Source organism: Magallana gigas, chromosome 7 (genome assembly GCF_963853765.1).
Source record: "Magallana gigas chromosome 7, xbMagGiga1.1, whole genome shotgun sequence".
Taxonomy (NCBI): Eukaryota; Metazoa; Mollusca; class Bivalvia; order Ostreida; family Ostreidae; genus Magallana; species Magallana gigas.
In genome coordinates, this window is record NC_088859.1 from 2198861 (window position 1) to 2220436 (window position 21576).

At 33.2% G+C, this 21576-nt stretch overlaps 1 protein-coding gene across 4 annotated transcripts in view; it reads right to left on the minus strand.

Annotated features, from left to right (window-relative positions):
• LOC105329631 (ADP-ribosylhydrolase ARH1) overlaps positions 1-21576 on the minus strand; it is a 47408-nt gene that overhangs the window by 22488 nt on the left and 3344 nt on the right. For 2 of the 4 annotated variants that reach the window (XM_066065319.1, XM_066065322.1), the window contains one exon: positions 21411-21467. In XM_066065319.1, coding sequence (XP_065921391.1) covers positions 21411-21467 — 57 coding nt within the window. Of the gene's footprint in view, positions 1-4391; positions 4610-20239; positions 20362-21410; positions 21468-21576 lie in introns of those variants that run through there. The other 2 variants (XM_066065320.1, XM_066065321.1) reach the window with 2 other exon arrangements.

Here is a 21576-nt window from a genome sequence, read left to right on the forward strand (position 1 = left end):
AATATAAAGCCTAAATGCCAATTTGCAAGTCCGAAAGCTTACTGAGAAAGTCTTGATAATGCTAAATTGGAAGTAAAAAGGATCCGACAAAACTTTTTTAATTTGAGATAAGATTTCTGACACAACTAGTTTTGTAAATATATGAGGAACTATTTTACCTATGAATGGCAAGTATTTTAAAAATAATTCCAAAATCCCTACATGACGCCTTTCATCGCTTAAACACACTTTATTCATACAACGCCCCGCTTCGATTTTTCAGATTCAAAACAAAACAAACACATTCCAATCCCGGATGTAAATGACAGAACCAAATGAGGAGAAAATATTTCAGAATTACTTATTTATTAATTTTTTTTGATTTTTCTCATTCCTTTCTATATATATTCGATTGTATTGAAAATCGCCATTGTGATAACAATATGGCCGCTAAGCAAATTAGTAAAATGTACACCATTTCTCCATATGGACAATTTTAAGAATTCTAGGAAAACATCATATGAATCATGTTGCGTAATATTTTAAGATAAAATAAATTCCATCAAACTATGTATCAGTAATGTAAATATTTCTGGAAAATTATATGGATCCAAGCAATAGTTAACTATAAAAAATGTTAATGCTTCAGAATGCATTACATCGAATTAATCGATTATTTTCGAGAACAAGGTCTTGTCAGCGGCGATGATCTGTGGTTAGGTCCAAACACAGTTTGACTTCCGGTTTGCCAGAGTAACTGCATAAGAGAGTTGATAAAAATCAAATCTCAAAAATAATAATGGTTTTTTCTTCTTCAAATTTTAAGGTATAGAAGGTTTAGAGTATCAATTAAGAGTTTGCAATACTAAATACTACAGGACAGAAACTACCTTGCTAACATATTCTTGTTCTTTTATGGAATATGCAAAAACAAATTACAAACAAAACCAATATTTTGTTAGTTAATAGTACTATACCTAATGATTCACAATATATACTAAAATTTATGATATATAATCAATAAAAACTTTTGAACAGTGAACTTTTTTCATATGAAAAAATCGTTCATGCTTAAAAACCCCTAATGCAGGTAATACATGATCTCAATCTCGCATAGTTATTGTTCTTTTGCAGAATGTACGATTCGATTGTAGAGAGTGATCAAATATATTTCTAAGCGTTTCAAAAAGTTATGGAGATGAAACAATTATATATAAGAGACGGTACAGCTCATTTTGCTCAATTTTGCTCAAAATTACAGTCAAAGGAAATATTGCTAGCTCAGCCTTTTGATCAACAGCTTAGCGCATCAACTGTAAACATTTCATCGTGACTTTCTGCAAGGGATGAAAATATTACGAATTTATACAGATTTTACTTGTGGTGTAAACAAAATTTTAGAGAAATAAATTTAGAATTTCGGAAAAATATTTAACACGCAATTGCGAGACTTTTTTGCTGTAAAAAGATTCAATCTGTCAGTATATGCACGACTTATATTCTTTTATCTAACTATCTTTAAAAAGGGAAATATCCAAGAGGAAGATAATTCGCTGTAATATCTCTTTAAAGCTAAATTTATACTACTATATTAAAATAATAGACTCGAAATTTTGAGCTTTAATACCGATAAATCGGAAGAGTACTGTCTTTTGTTTTAAACGTTTTAAACATCATTGGTACTTGAAGATTACCAATTTGTTTTTATTTTTTCTCAATCAAGCTTCGTTAATTAATAATCAACGAAAATTCCTCAGAAAATTCCGGAAATCATCTGAATTTTTTAGGATGTTACAATCTTGCGCATGCGCATTATATTCACGCTAAATCACGGGAGCTCTTTATTTTATGTTTCCACAATATCACATTTGCATGGATTAACTTGGAAACGATAAAACAAATGCGTGTTAATTTTCATTTGAAATTTTTTTCTGTTCATCAAAGAAAATACGGGAGATAACTCAAACACAGTGCATTTACTATAAAAAAAATTCCGAGAGTTTCGAATGTCAACAAAGTGTGTAAAAAACGTGGTTGAAATATGTTGAATTCTGCAATTATAGAATTTAATCTTTTCGAAGAAAGGTATTTACAGCTTCAAATGGTTTGTTGTGAACAATTTGACTGTTATTTTCAATGCAACTTTATTAATTTTCTCCAAAATCGTTTTGGAGCGATTTTGCAATTTTCTGCTACATTACGGGTATATGGGGACATTTTAACTGTGGTGAAGGCCTTGCCTGAAGCACAGTTAGATTATTCCAACTCAGCAGAGTGTAGTGAAATTAATAGCATTATTGTAGGCTTAAAGTTTGATTATGCAAATGTCAACAATATACGGTGTTTCGATGTATCTACTTTGTAAAGCCCGATATCATATGCAATGTCAACCCGTGCACGCACCGTGGGTCAAAGTCTAGTTTAAAATAATTATACCGCAGTAGATCTTGAAATACCCCGTACTTCACTTTTTATAGAAAATATGTACATTCTGTCTAATGTTTTTACACTTTTTTCACGCGAAATTCTCTTATCAGCTTGCAAAAACAAACTGACTTCCCAACTTACTTTGAAATCGACAGCGCTAGCCACACAAATGCAGGATTAATCAAGCTTCACAGCACGTGGCATGGGTACTCTACCTATGCAAACACTGAATGTGTGGGGTTTTTTTGCGTTAAAGGGTGTAATTTGGATGTTTAATTTATTCGTTTCACTATCCTTATAGTATGTTTAGTATGCATGCCAAGTTAAACTAAACTAAAATATACCATGCTACGATCACGGTTGTCTGTACTTAATTGAGGGAATACTAAAGTTCACATAGCAGTGGTTCAACTTGTTGAATAATCACTTTATTGGATCGATGCCGGGGGCGGGAGTGTAGCTATACATAGAAAGATATATCTCCACAGGAGATTAATTGATAATGCGCAAGTAATATACGATACAGACCAAGAACCACGCCGTGTTTATCCATTGACTCTCATAATTATTCAATATTTCGGTCAGCACAAGATGGTTCTTGAGGAATCCTCATTATTTGACGTCACGGACAGGAATTAGCTGTATAAAAAGTATAAATAGCCACTAAACGATTACACACCACTGCTATTCTTAAACTCATGCATATTCATACTTACTTGGAATTTGACATATGGACTAAAATTTTCGAGAGAAATCAATATGTTTATTGATCGCCAGGCACGTAGCATCGTTTTTGAAAGTGGGGGGGGGGGGGGCAGACTCATCCAAACAATCTTGACAAGCAAAAAAAAAAAAAAAAGAAACTTCAAGTTTCCCAAAATCTTCAAAATCCTAATCCGGGGGGGGGGGGGGGGGGGGTTTCGATAAACTTTACTTCCAAAAAAACTAACTTCTTACCTACCAAATTTTTTTCCCCCCAAATCAGCAAATTCCTAATCTGGGGGGGGGGGGGGTTGTAACTTCAATTTGACTCCTCATTTCGTTATTTTCATATCTATTTTTTTACATACTTCCAAAAAAGTGGGGGCCAACTCCATGTTAATTCACTTTTTTATATGTAAATTTTAAAAAATTTGTTCCTGCAAGAAAAAGTGGGGGGGGGGGGGCAGGCCCCTCTTGCCCCCCCCCCCCCCCCTCTCCTGATGCTACGTGCCTGATCGCAATATGTATAGTTCTATTTATTGTAATTGCAAATAAGATATTTATTTCAATAATAATATTGAAATATGAATCCCAAACGAATATTGCAATTTTTGTCGCTAGGTGGTGTCCGTCAAATCCACTATCGACGTCACATGTGAGCTGACCGGTAGCAATAGAGGAGGCTCATAGAGCCTCCGTCTAAAAATAAAATGAACTAATTCGATAGTATTATAATTTTTGCCGTGCTTTTTTTGTCAGTTTAGTTAATGATTCAAAATACCCGGAAGTGACACTTGATACACTAAAGTGGTGGTGTCATAAGAATCCCTGTCAAAGTCACTATTTTAAAGACAGATTTCCTTTGTAACATAGCTCCTTTTTCCTGACATAATCTCCTTTCTGTTGATACCAACCAACCAACCAATTATAGACACGAAGTTTATTTATCTTATTGCAACCTAATTGTGAAAAGTGATTTGAATATCCCACGAGACTGTTATTGTCGTTTATCCCTCGCCTGATACACTGTTAAACTTGGGTTTGCTTAAAAATGTCTTTTACCAACAATAAATAGGCCTTCTGGATAAATCTACAAACGGCATTTAGAATACAATGTTTTGCTGAAAATGCATAGAAATATTTATTTAAGTTATATACTTTTCATTTTCAATCGGGAGAAGACAAGCAATGTTTAAAGAATTTATAGTTTAGTGGCACAAACGATTAATGCCTCTATCCTCCATTCACTTTGTTCTGCATAATATATGAATATTAATACTTACTTTGAAATGGTTTCCACAATTTGAAGCAAAATGTTACATTGTTATGTCTCAAGTACGTAATATGAGAACCTGTCCTCATTTCGGTAATATATGGGCATTTCCCCAAGATTCGTGAAAAATGATTATTTTCAAAGAATGGTAATGTTACTTAAATGACGATTTTAAGTCATTTTTCTCGGTCACAAACTGTTTGATTTTAATTTACAAAAAATCTTTTTTGTTCAAAGTGAAAGTAAAGCGACAGGAATTGACCTATGAAATTTGGCAGACCTGAACGTCTACCTACGCCAGTGACAGTAGTTAAGTTCACCTGTACCAAAGTTTTAAGTGAGCTTACAGTGTGTTTCAGATGGAATGAAATTTAAAAAATCAGAACAATTAAAAATATTGCAGGTTATAATATGATATCAAAAATAAATAATGTTAAAAATAGGTAATATATATATATATATATATATATATATATATATATATATATATATATATATATATATATATATATATATATATATATATATAACAGAAAGCCGATTCAAAACTCTACCGGTTTCATTATAATCTCCTGAAGATTATAATGAAACCGGTAGAGTTTTGAATCGGCTTTCTGTTATTTTTTATTATTTATTAATGGTGTGGATTAACTTTACTCATTTTGGATTATATATATATATATATATATATATATATATATATATATATATATATATATATATATGTGTGTGTGTGTGTGTGTGTGTGTGTGTGTGTGTGTGTGTGTGTTTGTGTGTGTGGAATTACTAAAATACATATAGTATTTTTAAGTAAACTAAACAGCTATACGACTATGAAAAGAGACAAGAGTACATGATACATTGTCAGGTGTGAAACATCGCTAGCAATAAATACCAATATGTTCCATCATCATCAGCGCGATTATTCAAGCTATGAATTGGGATGATCATTTTAAATGTATGATGGTACTTAATGAAATGATATGTTAATAATTAGTTTGTAGATTACGTCATGAAACATATTTAGTTTCGATATCCGACATAATGACATTGAAAGCTGTTCTTATAAAACCACCACTTTAGTGCATTGCGGGCTACTTTCAGGTATTTTTAATCAGTAGCTACCCCCCCCCCCCCCCCAAGAATTTTTCTTTAAAAACCCACCCGGCTGCGGTCATTGAAAACACACGTTGTAGGAAATACTCAAAACTGAATACAGTTGAATATGCAGCAATTGAGTCCACATTTTATATGTGTTTTAAAAACAGTGTTTAAATATGGAGGGTAATCGTGTTCAAAAATCCAGACATGTAAACTTGTAAATCCGAATATGCAATCGTGTTGATGTGTGAGCCTGAGCATGACTATGTGTAATTCTGATCGTGTAACCTATAAAACTCGGGCATAATCACGTGTAAGATCTGACTCAGTTCCTTCGCATGATGCACATTTTGCAACTTATTGTTTACATTAGTTGATTAAACCTTCAACTTTGCACACTTTCAATTCGTAGTTTCTGCGTTTGTTACTTCAGGCTCGGCAATAGCACATCTGACATGATACAAATTGACAAATGTAAAGTCTACAAGTTTGTCGAATTTTGACATGACCTTATATGGCAACTGCCTTGCTGCGGGAAAAGGCATGCCGTAACCACCGGACCGGAATGAACGAAAAATAAACATAATATTCAGCTAAACTGTTGCAATAAGCTTTTAATGAACGACACCTTTTCTATCGAAAACACCGGTATTATTTTTAGAAAAAAAATTGAGGTATGATTGAAACTGGACCAAACAGGAAGGGGTTCATGTAGAAAAAAAAATCGTTGCCGATGTGACGAATGCGCTAATTTCTCATGGTATTATAAAAGGAAATGCCTAATATCTTATATCTCTAAAAAAAAATTGACATGTTATTTAAACTGGAATATAAGTAAATGCGTACTCTTTTCTAGAAATGAGACGGATCAAGATATTTCCTAAGGGGGTAAATATATTTTGAGCGGCATGGGGTTCGAAGACCGCCGTGAGGTCCCATGTAACTCCATTGCTTCTGAATTGCTTATAAGAATTTTGAGAGTGAATTTTTAACCGGGTTCCGATTATTGAAATAGTAAAAATTGCAGACGGGCGAGTGGCTGTCAAAAAGGTACCCTTATTGTACCGATAACTCCTCGAACAGTTTTCAAGATAGAAAGTTGTTCTTTTGCAGATCATTTATACATATATATAGAAGTATGCAAATTGCTAGGATTTTGATTTCTGATAATTTATTAAAATATCAGCTGTTGAACTTAGTCATTTTTGGGCAAAAACATTGCATATAGAGTACCCCATTTTTACTCTTGTTATTTTTCTGAATTAGTTAGAATAAACGGCCCGCAAGGATTTGGTAATTTTTCGCGGAAAAATATATGTTACTTTACATGTATTTATACTTTTTGTTGTTGTGTAAGTGAAAGATAAATAATAACACAATCTTCAATAATAATAAAAAAAAAACTAGCGCATATTTTTTGTGCGCCGTAAATTGAAGTTTTCATATGGGAGGCACTGTAGCTCAAAGATCGTCCATCTGTATTTTTAGACAGGGAGCTACAGACCTGCAGCTAGTTCACAAGTGGCTGTAAAGTTGTATTATACTAGCTCTCCAGAAAAGTTTTATCAGCCAACTTCACAAAGTGAGTCTGTATTGAACCGACATTCAGGACGTCATACTCAATCCCGTAATAAAAATAAAATGATTTTTAAAAAATGTCAATTTTTACCTGCATGATAGGCTTTTTTCCCTATCTATTGCCGACAATGCAAAGAAACATTTCTTAAAATAATTTATACACATTTTAATTTCACGACAGTTAACCTTATATTTGGATTTTTTATTCATTTTTTTAAAGAGGTGTTCGCTTCTTATGTCTCATATTACCAATCACAATCTCAAAACCAATGTCTTTAAATTGTTTGTTTTTCTTATCGATAACTTTGCAACTCAGCTGACGGACCCCGTGTAATTTTTCGCGTGGGGGGGGGGGGGGTCTTGTCACAACTTTGTGGTAGCGATGAGGATGCATTTGGAGATATTTTCTTAATTCAGCCGAGGCCTATACTTTAACAATTTGTTGCATGTACTTTAATAACAGTGGCGTCGGAAGCAAATTGAAAGGGGGGGGGGGGCTAAACTAATCATGAAAAATATTGACAAGAATTCCCATAATCATGAAAATTCTAATCCGTGGGGGAGGGTATACCAATAACTCCAATCTTACCTGCCCAATCCCCCCCCCCAAATCATGAAATTCCTAATCCATGGTGGTGGTGGTGGGGGGGGGGGGGTGCTAGTATACCTACTATGACTCTAATTTTCAATATCACTATTAATATTTCATTCTCTTTAAGGTCTTTTAAGGAACAATTTTGTTTGTTGCGAGGAAAAGTAGGGGGGTTGAATCCTCCCTGTTGCTATTTTCCTAATGGTTATGTCTAAATTGGCAAAAAAGTGGGGGGAGGGGGGCTAAGTCCCCCCTAGCCCACACCCCCTAACCCCCCCTCCCGGTTCAGACGCCTATGAATAAAAATGCGTATATATCTTTATACACGTGTATTCAAACAAAGTCATTAAATGTAATGTTTTTCAGTTCTAAGAGGATATCTGAAGCCGATCGAATTCTTTACTCGCATCTTTTATACATTCTCTTGATAAAATGTACACCAATCTCATAATTTAATTTTCCGAAAAATAATACTCTATGAAATGTTGTTATCCAGAGATAATATGATTATAGGCTTAGCTAATATATATATATATTTTTATTTATTCCATCCCTATTCCGGCGATTACGGCATGCCTTTACCTGCAGCTAGCCTTTTTCTATCAGTGGCGTCACTGTTTCCATATAAGGTCATGTCAAAATTCGACAAACTTGTAGACTTTACATTTGTCAATTTGTATCATGTCAGATGTGCTATTGCCGAGCCTGAAGTTACAAATGCAGAAACTACGGATTGAAAGTGTGCAAAGTTGCAGGTTTAATTAACTAATGTAAACAATAAAGTTGCAAAATGTGCATCATGCGAAGGAACTGAGTCAAATCTTACACGTGTTTATGCCCGAGTTTTATAGGTTACACGATCAGAATTACACATATTCATGCTCAGGCTCACACATCAACACGATTGCATATTCGGATTTACAAGTTTACATGTCTGGATTTTTGAACACGATTACCCTCCATATTTAAAAGCATATAAAATAGCCGATTTATCAATATAGAGTTTGTCTTGTTTTGCCGATTATAACAGATAAAAAAGTAAACTGAACAACCTTTCTCAACGTGCAAATTTCTTCTATAAGTAATAGGGAGTACATAATTCAAATCACAAACTAGCGTGTTTTTGTGAGGTATTATCTGTTTAAATTTTGTTTAATTTTTAGTCCAGTTTCTCTATTACAAAGTGTTTTTTTTTCATAAGCTCGCGTAGTTTTTGTTAGGAATAAGTTCAGGTCAGATAATTCGATCAAACCAAATAATTTGGTACAAGAGGAACATACATAAAGAATACACAAAAATACAAATCGTCATAAGTAAATTTTTTCATACAGGAAAAAGATATGAATAAAATTTCAGGACATATTATACATGTAGAATCAATACTGATGTAAGACTATGGTATAAAGGTTCAAAATAGGAAAGCAACTAAGGGGAACAGACAGCGTCGAAAAAATTAAATATTAGAAAGTTGACATATTTATGTGATTTTGATTTCTTTTAATTATGCAAACTCCGCTTGCACCCCAACAATACGTCTTTTGAATTTATTGAACGTACATTAAAAAACCGATTCGTAGTTTTATCAAAGACAAAGACGCTGAAAATGTATACAACAAATACACTCTATTAAGAACAATATTTTCTTTAGTTCAAACCATTGGGCTATGCTACAAACAAAATTGATTCATTTTCCGTAGTTCGATGTCTATGATATTCCTGAATACTTAACCTTAGTCGTGTACCTTTGGTTGATAAAGTTTTAATGGCTGTACAATGTAACTTTCTTACTTATGATCGTTTGAATTTGAAAATAGGGTATATATTCAGACACTTAGATACTTGTATCATACCAAGAAAGAAACTATTGTCTGGTCATCTCCCTTTTTAACATCACTGTACATTACTTATAGCAAAGCTTAAATCCTTTTTTCTCAGTACTGTAATGTTTAAATATATTCTACAGTTTGATGAATTTTATATGTTTTGGAAGAATTGTTGACAGGCGAGGGACCTTCTTCCTGTATTCAATTTGAAAGATGAATTGCTAAATGGGCTATATACTAGTATTTAGTTGTCCGTTCCCAAAGTTGATGGATCATGTTCATCAGTCTTTACAAACAATTATACTGCCAACTAATTTAAAAGAAGTCCAGAATAGTGTGATTTATACATATTTTTCGAAGAGCATTAAGTGTCTGAATGATAAGAAATATCAATGAACACTCTTAATACTCATGATGAAAATAAAAGTCAACGTTGATATTGCATATTAAGAATTAAAGACTAAAGGAAAGGCCCATTTAACCACAATACAACGATTCAGCACGACAAATTTATAGACTTACAAAATGAAATTTTGACTTCTGTCAAAATGACTTCTAAAAGATCATTAAATTGGGCATTTCTGATGCGTTGGAGATGTTGTCTTAATCTCCCAAGTTCTTAAGATTATTAGCAATTATATTTTATTTTGAAATATTTCCCTTTTTACAACTACAAAATACTTATAAGAGACCTGTGCCCAGCAGGGCTGCCATAAAGGAGAGCTAATAGACTTTGATGCTGAGGTGGTGCCTTCCAATTCAGACAGCTAACTGTTTTGATAATATTTTTAAAAATGGAAATATCGAGCCAAATTTACGAACCAACAAAAATATTGATCATCCAGACATGAATCTGTGCCTATCATATTCGTAGAACATACAAGTAGTTTACTAATATTGCCCTAGATTTAACAGGTCCTGTTTAACAATAATATACATGTATTATTGTAGACTGAAAATTTATGTCCTGCAATATGTTTTAAGGGCGTGTTGTGTTTCTTTTTTCTGTTTACTTATCACTTTATAGACGAGGAATGGAAAATAAAATGGGAAAAATAAAAATACTATGATAACCACTTATTGGTCATAAAGCCTTTCATTTTATATACCGGTAATTACAATGCAATCACATGAATAACTAAACTTCAAATATATCAATCAAATCAACAAATTACTACCAGTAGTATTAAAATATTTTTTGCGAAGCAGAAAACTATAGCATAACATAATTAATTTTTTAATTTAGTATTTTTAAAAAATAGATTATTTCTTTTTGTATGCCAACATCCATTAAGGTGCCTCACTACACCTTGAAATATTTTCTCAAATCAGCAGAAAATTACTTGATTATGATAGATAGCATGATGGATAAGAAGTATATATGTCAAATAGGCGAAAAAAGTGCAATCTTGGAAAAAAATGATATTTTCAAAAATTTCATTCAGTAAACATAAACAAAAGCCCGGGCGGATTCGAACTCATGATCTGCGGTTCACAAGCCTGATAGTTTAACCACTGAGCTATGATGATATACATCTGAATCGATTGATACAAACACTTTAACAAAACATTTAAATTGCCATCTTGTGACGTAGTGTCTTAAAAAGTATAAGTCTAGGTGTAGTGAAGTACCTTAATTTGATTTCACCAATAAAGAATCTATACTACTATATTAAAATAATAGACTCCAATTTTTGGTCTTTAATACCGAGAAATCGGAAGAATACTGTCTTTTGTTTTATATTTTTTAAACATCATTGGTACTTGAAGATTACCAATTTAATTGTATTTATTTTTTCTCAGTTAAGCTTCGCTGATTAATAATCAAAGAAAAATCCTCAAAAAATCCCAGAAATCACCTGGATTTTTTGGATTTTACGATCTTGCGCTTGTGCAATACATTCACGCTAACGGGATCTTTGGTTTATGTTTCAACAATATCACATCTGCATGAATAAACTCAGAAATGATAACACAAATACGGGTAAATTTTCATTTGAATTTTTGCTTTATATTCTGTTCATAAATATTAATGATTTCTATGAGAGAAAGTATACATTTCAACTATGTACTTACTTTTGTCTTCGTGATGACAAAAAATATTTGATTACATGCAAAAAGGTTACATTATATTTGTTAGGAGAGTGAGGATAGAATATGTTTTATCGTTAAAATGGATAATGTCTTACAGACCCAGTTTTACAAAGACAATACGTGTACGTTGGTGAAAATGTGTTGAATTCTTCCATTCTATGGATTAAAATATTTAGTTGAAAGGTATTTGCAGTCTCAAAATAGTTTGTTGTAATGAATTTGACTGCGATTTTCAAGGCAACTTCATTACCTTTCTCCAAAATCGTTCCGGAGCGATTCTGCAATTTTCTGCTACATTACGGGTATAAGGGAGGCATTCAAACTGTGGTGAGGGCCTTTCCCGAGACACAGTTAGATTATTCAAACTAAGGAAAGTGTAGTGAAACTAATAGCATTATTGTAGGCTTATAGCTTTGTTATGTAAATGTCAATAATAAGGTGTGTCGATGTACCTATTTCGTAAATGTCCGATATGCAATGTCAACCCGTGCACGCACGGGTCAAAGTCTAGTTAATGTAAAATTTATAGATACAAGAGCATTACATTCCAATTAATATATGACCATTTCTATGGAACTGGTCCTGCATAAAAGCTTCAATGAGTTACAGAAACTCGCAATCCAGGGAATGACTTGTTCATCAAACTGGAGTTCCCTCCTCTAGAGTAGCCTTCTGTTCAGTGTCCACTGGAATTTCATCCTTTTGACTTGGAACTTCATCATTTGCACTTTGAACTTTGCCCGTTTCTTCACTTTGAACTTCATCCTTTTCAATTTGAACTTCATACTTTTCTTCACTTTGATTTTCATCCTGTTCATCATCAACTTTGCTTTTTTTAACTTGATCGTCATCTTTATTCCTTTGATTGTCCTCTGTGTTACTTGAATTGTTGTCTTTATTTACTGGATCTCCTTCATCCATGGGTTTTCCTTGTGTTTTTGTCTTTCCCTTTTCCTGCAAATAAAATAAAACTCTGCATAATTGTAATAAACAAGAGATGATGAATTATCTCTAAGTAAACAAATTCTACCTCTTCTGTACGTTGTTCCTTCTCACCACTCACACCCTCTTTGTGTTCAGATCCATTTGCTAACTCATACAACAGGTAGCTCTGTTTAACAAGTCTGTCGTGGTATTCAAGATTCTGAAGATGAAGTTGTGTATTTAAACAGATATATCGTACACATATTAATCTGTTTTGAAGACAAAAAACAATTTTATTGAATATACTCATAAACTTAATAATATTGATACCTTATAATTTCCCTCCGGTACCCCCTCATATCCATACATGGCCCCGTAACAACAGGCCGCAATGACACCGGTACTATCACTGTCTCCCCCATGGAACATGGCTCTAAAAAGTTAATCAACGTTAAAGGATTCTTCTGATCTATAGTTTCGCATTTTTAGAGCTAGATCTTAAATAGTGATATACATGTTAATGATTTTTTCCCATTGAATGAATGAATGTTAATTTTGCTCAAACCATATCAATGGTACATGAGATACAAAAAAAACAAAAATATTTTCAAATGTACAATACAGGGTCAAGTTAGAAAGAATACAGAGTTAAATAAATCAAGCTAATGTTTTTTTTAAACAAATATGGACAATTTTTTAAATGAATCAATGTCATTGGTATTCATAAGTTTCCCAAATTTATTGGTGTTAACATTTGTTGAATATTTTTCTTCAATTAATTTGTTGCGGAATAAAGAAAATTCCTGGAATTTCATAAAAAAGTGGTAATCGTCACCCAAAGTGTTTTTATTACATTACTTTCTATGTTATTCCATCTTCCAGTTTCAATTGGTAATTTATGATTACAGGTTCTAAATTTTGTAAATATGAATCTTAAATCATTTCGAAGTTTTTTAAGATAAATTTCTTGTCCAAAGCTTTTCTTAAAGATTCTGTAATTCAAACATTGGGTGCATTTTCTACATTCCTGAACCAATATTGTAAAAACTTATTTATGAGCGTCTCTTTCACAATAGATTTTAGCCAGTTGATACTAATAAAACTTTGATTAATCCAGACATAGGAAAGACCACATGAGTTAAGAATATCTGTAACATATTTCAACCATGTGTTCATAAACGAACCACAGAAAAACATTTATAAAAATAGCAATACATTATATGCTTAAGTTCACAATTAATGTACAGATTGTAAAGCTAAAATAAAGGAAGAAGATTGTCTGTATACATGTACTTTCAATATTATAAACATTTCATGTATTACCGTTTACACAGCTCTTTCCATTTTTTTCCAGACTGTAGGATAGCATCATACCTTCAGAGCAAACAGAACAGTAATCATCAATTCCAAGAGATGAATGGTATTCAAACCAAGGAACAGTACATGTAATACATATGTACAAAATCAACGAGTTTTAAAGAAGATGTTTTGTCCTCTAAAGCATGTCATCATAGGTGCTAATATTTTCTATAAAATCATATTTGGAACCTAAATGTTTAGAAAAGAAATTTCCTTTTAAAAATGCATTACGTACTCTGTAAGCATATAAAAGGGAACAATAGGCCCATGGGACACATTACTCACCTGAGCAACAAAGCCATTATAATATAATCAGCTTTTTGGAGTCAAACAAAAAAGATGTCTGTATAATAGAGTTTTCTCGAAATAACATATAAACATATAACCCCTTTGGTAACAAGATGATTTTATGGTAATTTCACATTGGTTTTTAAAAAAAAGATTTATACAGATTTATCTCTATATATTCCTGTGTATAAATCCGCCCCTTCCTTGTTGCCTCACCCTACCCTTGGGAATCATGATTTCAACAAACTTAAATAACCACTATCTGGGGATGCTTCAAAACAAATTACAGCATGCCTAACCTAATGGTTTTAAAGATTTTTCTCTGAATATTCCAAAGTAAAAATTTGACCCCCTCCAATGTAGGACCCAGCCTACCCCCTAGGGATCATGATTTGAACAAAATTGAATCAACACTAACTGTTTGTGCTTCTACGCAAGTTCAGCTTTTCTGGCTAAATGGTTTATGAGAAAAAGATTTTTGAAATATACAAACAAATTTTCCAAAATTCCCAATTATCTTGCTGTAAACAAGAGGCCCATGGGGCCACATCGCTCACCTGAGCAACAATGGGCGTTCAAAAGATATTGTGCCATATGGTCCCTCGGTAGAATAACAAAAATAAATATTGTCAAGTATTCGAATTTCACTTATTTTTGCATACACGTAATCTTTGAATAATAAGAAAATCCTACGCAAGATATAAAACTAAACATTTGGTAGGTGTACACTGTTAAGTTGTTAACTTCCAATTCCCTATATATTCGTTCTGCACCCCCCCCCCCTTGTAAAGCGATCAAAATATATGAGAGCATATAGGTACATTTTTTTCATCAACTTCTTACTAGTTATTGTATTTTTAAAAAAAATATAATAGTTATTGTATTCTATTTAAAAAATACTACATGTATAGATGTGAAGAAGAAAATTGTACCTCAATGTGCTCAATTCCTCAAATTTAAAACATTCAAAAATTTAATTTGTCTTCTCCATCATAATCAAATGACTGTTATTTACCTCGCGTACAAACCAGGATAATTTTCCGCTGTGAAATGTGTCAGAACTACGGAAACTGTTTTAAAGATGTCGTTTTTATTTACTCGTGTTTGAAAAACTATCAAAATTGATGTAAATTTCACATTATTTGTTGTATAAAGAGGGGGCCCCAGAGAGTAGGTATATACAGAATATCATTCTTTTATTTTGTTTTTACAAGTATTTAACATACTCTAATTCATATAGAATTTCTAATGTTCAACCAAATTTTCAGCGTCAATCGTAGCTCAGGTGAGCTAAAAATAAAAAGCACATAAAAAAAAATGATACATATATTCGACCCCCCATTATGGCCCCATCCTACCACCAGGGATCATGATTTGAATACACCTGAATCTACCCTACCAAAGGATGCTTCCACAAAAGCTATAGTTTTTTTGGTTGACTGGTTTTTGAGAAAAAGATTTTAAAAAAATTTTCCCTATATATTCCTATGAAAAAATTTGACCTCCTCCCCATTGTGCCCCACCGTAACCCCAGTATTTATACCTATGTAAATTTCTACCCCCAACTGTGGCCCCACTACCCCCAGGGAGCATGATTTGAACAAACTTGAATCTACCCTTCTTCATAAGGGTTCTTGTATGAAATAACTATACAGTTTTTATTTTGAAGTTTCATGTTTATTCGCAAAAGTTGCATGTTCATTTGCAAAATTTTTATATTTTATAGCAAAATTTATGCATTTATTCGCAAAGGTTTTGTGTTAATTTGTGAAATAATAATTTTTTTACCTATAAATATGAGCTCAAAGGGCTTTTGTACTTTATGTTTATACTCATTTGTATATTTTCCATACTTACATGTTTTCATTGAGATTTTAGGTTTTACTTCTACATGTACATGTATGTGTCATATTTGACAATGTTTTTCAAAACTTACAGGTATTAATTGACTCTTGTGTGTTTTTCAGTTATGCAAAATGCTTATTTTTGGATATTGTCATTCCTAAAGCACACCAAGCCATGCAGACAAATAGAATACTGACCGTTAACCACTAATGCAGTACAGTGTATTATTAAGCAAAGGTCTAAATCAGTATTGGTAATTACATATTTTTAATACAGTGTATACAGAACTATCAGTGATAATCAAGTTGGGACCCATTTAAGTAAGTTACATACGCAATAATTAGATTTCAAGTTACATTATGCAATAATGAACATTTTATGTTACATACGCAATCATTGGAGCATCGTGCCCACTTGATCCTCCCCACCCAGAGAAACTGAGCTCCTTATAAAACTTGTCCCTCTCATCCTCCTTCAGTTTGTCAGGCTTGGGATCCTTGGTTCCATCTAACAGCTCTTTCTTTTTCAGATATTTTCTCCAACGATCCTCAAAGTAATCCCTGTAAGTGATAATCATGTTAAAGCATTATATTTTGGAACCTGAAACCGTGTAGACTGTTTTATCAATGTATAAGAAATCAAAATTTTAATTAGATGCTGAATAATGCAGTCTTATTTCACAGTGTCATATACGAGGGTTGTCCAAAAGGTTCGTGGACGCATGTAGTTTTATTCAAAATAACATTCCCATTATCAGGAAAATATTATAATATTGTAATATAGAGTATAATAATGTATATGTATAAAAATCAGAGCAATGTGCATTTTTGTAATGGGGTTATCAATGTATATACATTGCCTAAACAGGCCGCATGGCCCAGTCTGACGTTGAGTTATAACGAAGTTTTTATAACGTCGTAGTCCTGGGTCTACCTGAGAGTAATATGCTGCATTCAGCGTTTGGTCAGAGGGTACTATCGCATATTCCATCAAAATATCACTTGTGCCACTTGTGGATAAGTAAACTCGGACTATTTTGATGTTTTTTCTGTTTCCTCAATTGTTTGTTTTGTTTTTATCGGTATTTTACCTCAGTCAACACAATTTTACGATGGCGCGCTGTTCCGTGCGGTCAGATGACGCCGCTTTTTCAGGCGTTTTTGAAGACATATTCTTGCCGTGATATCTTTATAAGTTCTCTGCTGGTTTGAAAATATTTCTAAACGACATATGAAAATGACGTACACCATATAAAAAATGTAAATATTCATATCTAAAAACTCAGTCATAAATTGGGGCTGTAGGGGTACCACCAAGTGACTCCCGGGTTCGGGCTCATTTCAGGGGTTTATATCTCACTTGAGATAGGCCACAAGAACTTGGAAACACTAGGGTTAGGTAGAGGGCCTCAGGAGGTATTCATAATAAGTGTTAGAGGGCACATATGGCCCCTACATGTGTCCAGTTAGCTCACCTGAACTTTGTCATATTTTAACATTTCACAATGATATAGGGGGTAAAAGTGGTCCATCATCTTCCTTATCTTTGAAGTGTGCATCAAACAAATAACAGGGCAGTGTAGGAGGCATATGGGACTGTTATTTCCCGGTCTTAAATTGAATTCTGCTTTGACCTTGACCTATAACTTAAAACTTTTCCAGCTGGCATTGAACTTTTAATTCAATCTCATTACAGAGTCCCCTAAATACAGACATTTTTGTTCAATCAATTCACCTTGAAAATTGGTTAATGTCACTACACATCCTTTAGGCTCTTATGTGAAGAACGAGTCAAATAGGACTAAGTAAAAAGAATATATGCTCTTGAAATAGGATTCTTGTGTGATCCAATATGACCTTGACGTTTGACGTACAAAATTCATTCAAGGTCACTGCACACCCTTTGACCATAGACACTGGGGTGAAGTTTGAGCCAGATTAGACCAAGCGGAGAGGAGATAAGCCCCGGACATGGATTTTTCATATAATACTGCTATGACGTGCGTACTTTCCTCGAGCCTTTGATACATTAAAATTTTCCTTTATTTCTATGGAAAACATTCAAAACCACTTTAGTTTGATTTGAAATTTTATGACAAAGATTTAAATATACAATATGTATAAATAAACCCATACAAAATGACAAAAACATGATTGTCCATGAACGTTTTGGACAACCCTCATATTTCAAAGTTACCGGTACTTTAGCAAAATAATTAAAATTTTGTTTAATAATTTTTTAAATTCACATAGTGTGATCAGTGCCAATTCTAAAGATATCTTTAAAGAAGATGTGAAGTTGAATTTTGTATTTGATGACTTGGGCTTACATAAAATAAATAACCAAATAATGTGATGATCATTATTTTAAAGAGGAAAAGGCAAATTATATCTTATGATGAATAAGATTATTTTTCAATCAATTTAGAATAAATTTACTTTTTCTGTAAAAGATGAAAATGCAGAAGAGAGGTATAAACACCTGAATGATCATGGAATACATTTTCTTTGATATTAAGAGAAAGCAAGAGAGAGGATACGGTAGAGTACTTTACTTAGAATATGTAATGGACATGATTCTAATGTATTGATAATCACTTCTAATCTTTATTAATGAATGTATTTTTCTGTTTGATGGAACATCACTTAATGCATATCTTCAGATAATTTAGACTTTTTAGAGGGTTTTTTTAATAAAAATTTCAAATAGATTAAGAGATAAACATTTCAGCTATAGAATATTGTTGAATTCAGTGTTAGTCACAATGGTGTGGCAGGCATTTAACATTGTTTATGAAAGGAGCAGACTGATAAAAACTAGAAGTACTGTGAGCAAGCAAGCTCATAAATGATATCCCCCACTAAAAAAATATAAAATATTGAATGCATCATTTTTCTTAGAGTGACCTGGAACTTGCACAAATGACCAAAGCTATTAAGAGTACCGGTAATGACATGTGACAAGCAATCTTTGTATCAAATGTAAGCTTTTTATCACTTTCCACTACAATATATGACATAGACAGGAATTATGCACTTTTATTAACACTGAACTTGAACAAATGACCCTGGATCAAGTTCATGACCAGCCTGAGGTCAAAAGCAATCTTTATGTGAAGTATGAACTTTCATTGTTTCTCCAAAAGACAGATGTTGACCGGACCAAATTTTGCAATTTTCCTTCCAATGACCTTGAACTTTCTCAAATGACATTGGGTCAAATCCTGATATACATGAGGTCATAAGCAATCTTTGTGTGAAGTATGAATTTCTAATGTTTCTTTATAAGAAAGATTTGGACTGGACACAAATTTTACAAATTTCGCAATTTTCCTTCCAGTGACCTTCAACTTGCCAATATGACCTTGATTCAAAATCATCACATATCCTCAAGTCATAAGCAATCTTTGTGTTAAAGATAAAAGTATAAATTTCTATACTTCTTCATAAGAAAGATATGGACCGGACACAACTGCACAGACAGATGGGTGAACGGAGAGACGGACACGTTGATTCCTATATATCTCAACCCCCCCACACAAACTTTGCAGGGGTATAAAAATCCTGACAAACAAAAAAACAACCAAATAACTTTATGAGTTTTCTTATGTTCACTTCAACTCTTTACATGCATCCAAAAAAGTCGGGGACGGGGAGAGTGGGTGGGGCAACTTAATGATATTTTATTTTTCTGTATGTAAATTTAAGTAAACTGTTTGTTGCAAGAGCCCTCCTTTCCACCCCATCCCCCTTTCCGGCCATATTGAACATTACATTTTTAATATATATCAATGCTTATCTTTGATCTTACCAGGCCTCTAGGTTTTCCTTCACATAAAAGTCCTGTTCTATGATGTACTCCTTGGCCCGTGGTAGCACACCCATTAGTCCTGCTCCCCACTGTTTGGGCGGTATTCCTGATTTGTTAAAAAATTTCAATATGTTACAAGGACCTATGATGGAAAGATAGTAAGATGACACAAATAAACAACAAGTTATCTCTGTAACCAAAACACATTCAGGCTTTATTTAGTGAAATGATTCCTGTGATTTCCATGCCTGCTTGAAAACAATCAAGACAAAATTATAATTGTCTTTTCTAAACCAAAGTATCTCTTAGATAATGATCATGATTCTACTTTTCAATAATTAATACCAGTATTTCTTATATTTCAATACTTCAGAAAAAACCTCAGTAAGTAAAGATTTTAAGTCCTTGATAACGAATGGATAAGAGTTTGATATGTACATGTACCTTGTATGGCGTACGCTGTGAAGAGGGCGGCGGCCAGACTACCCAGGTAACCCGTGGGGTGGTGGTGGGTCATTCTCCCGGACTCTATACTTACAGCAAGCAGGTCAGGTAAGTCTTCCTCACTGGAATTCATTTAAAATAAACAATGTTAACTTCATAAGAATTATCATCCACTGGAGAATGATATAATTCACTGGAGAATGATATAACTCAGAGTACTGTAGATACCTTATTAAACGCGAAGAATTAATATCCACGTAATATCATGAGAAGTAACCCTCGCAGATTTTAAAATATTGCATTTGTTTTTCAGACATAAAATTATAACACAACAAGTGAAAAGCTGTCAATGTGACAGCAAACCGGGTTTTCTTTTATGTGAACTGTATCCATAATCCATGTCAACCCATGTCCAGTGAAATGGAGTACCCTATATGCAATATTTTGCCAAAAAATGACTAAGTTCAAAAGCTGGTATTTTTTTCATAACTTATCGGAAATCAAAATCCTAGCAATATGCACACCTCTGATATATGTACAATAATATGCAAAAGAACAACTTCCTATCTTGAAAACTGTAGGAGGATTTATCTGTACAATGAGGGTACCCTGTATGCAATATTTTGCCAAAAAATGACTAAGTTCAAAAGCTGGTATTTTTTTCATAACTTATCGGAAATCAAAATCCTAGCATATGCACACCTCTGATATATGTACAATTGATCTGCAAAAGAACAACTTCCTCTCTTGAATACTGAAGGAGGAGTTATCCGTACAATGAGGGTACCCTTTTGGCAGCCGCCTGCCCACCCACCCACCCTTTTCACCATTTTAATAACCAGATTTTTCCGTTGGAAAACCCGGTTAAAAATTAGTGCTTGCAGTATAATAATCTGACTCGAGATTGATTCAAAACAGCTGAATGTAGGAATTAGGTTCTCTTGTAAAATAAGGAATCTACAGTAACTCAGTGACAAGATTTCAATCTTCTTGTACTGAACTTTATTTTCGGTACTGATTCTTTCCTAATTCCTCATGGTATCAAAATGATGAGATATATTTTGATTAAATAAGCTTGCAAAGAGATGGATGTAAAGAGATTTTTTCACTAACACAAAATACAAAACAAATTTTATTAAGCAAGCATTGCAATGGTGACACACAGACATACCTTGGATACCTCAGACCGATACACATGGCTCTCATGGCTGCTCCACATCCCCCACCCCTGGTCAAATAGAAATAAGAACTGGTTGTACAACAAAAATACAGACACCAAAGCAACAAAAAATCTTTGTCCATACAGAGCAAGCATAATGCCTGAATCAGATGATCCT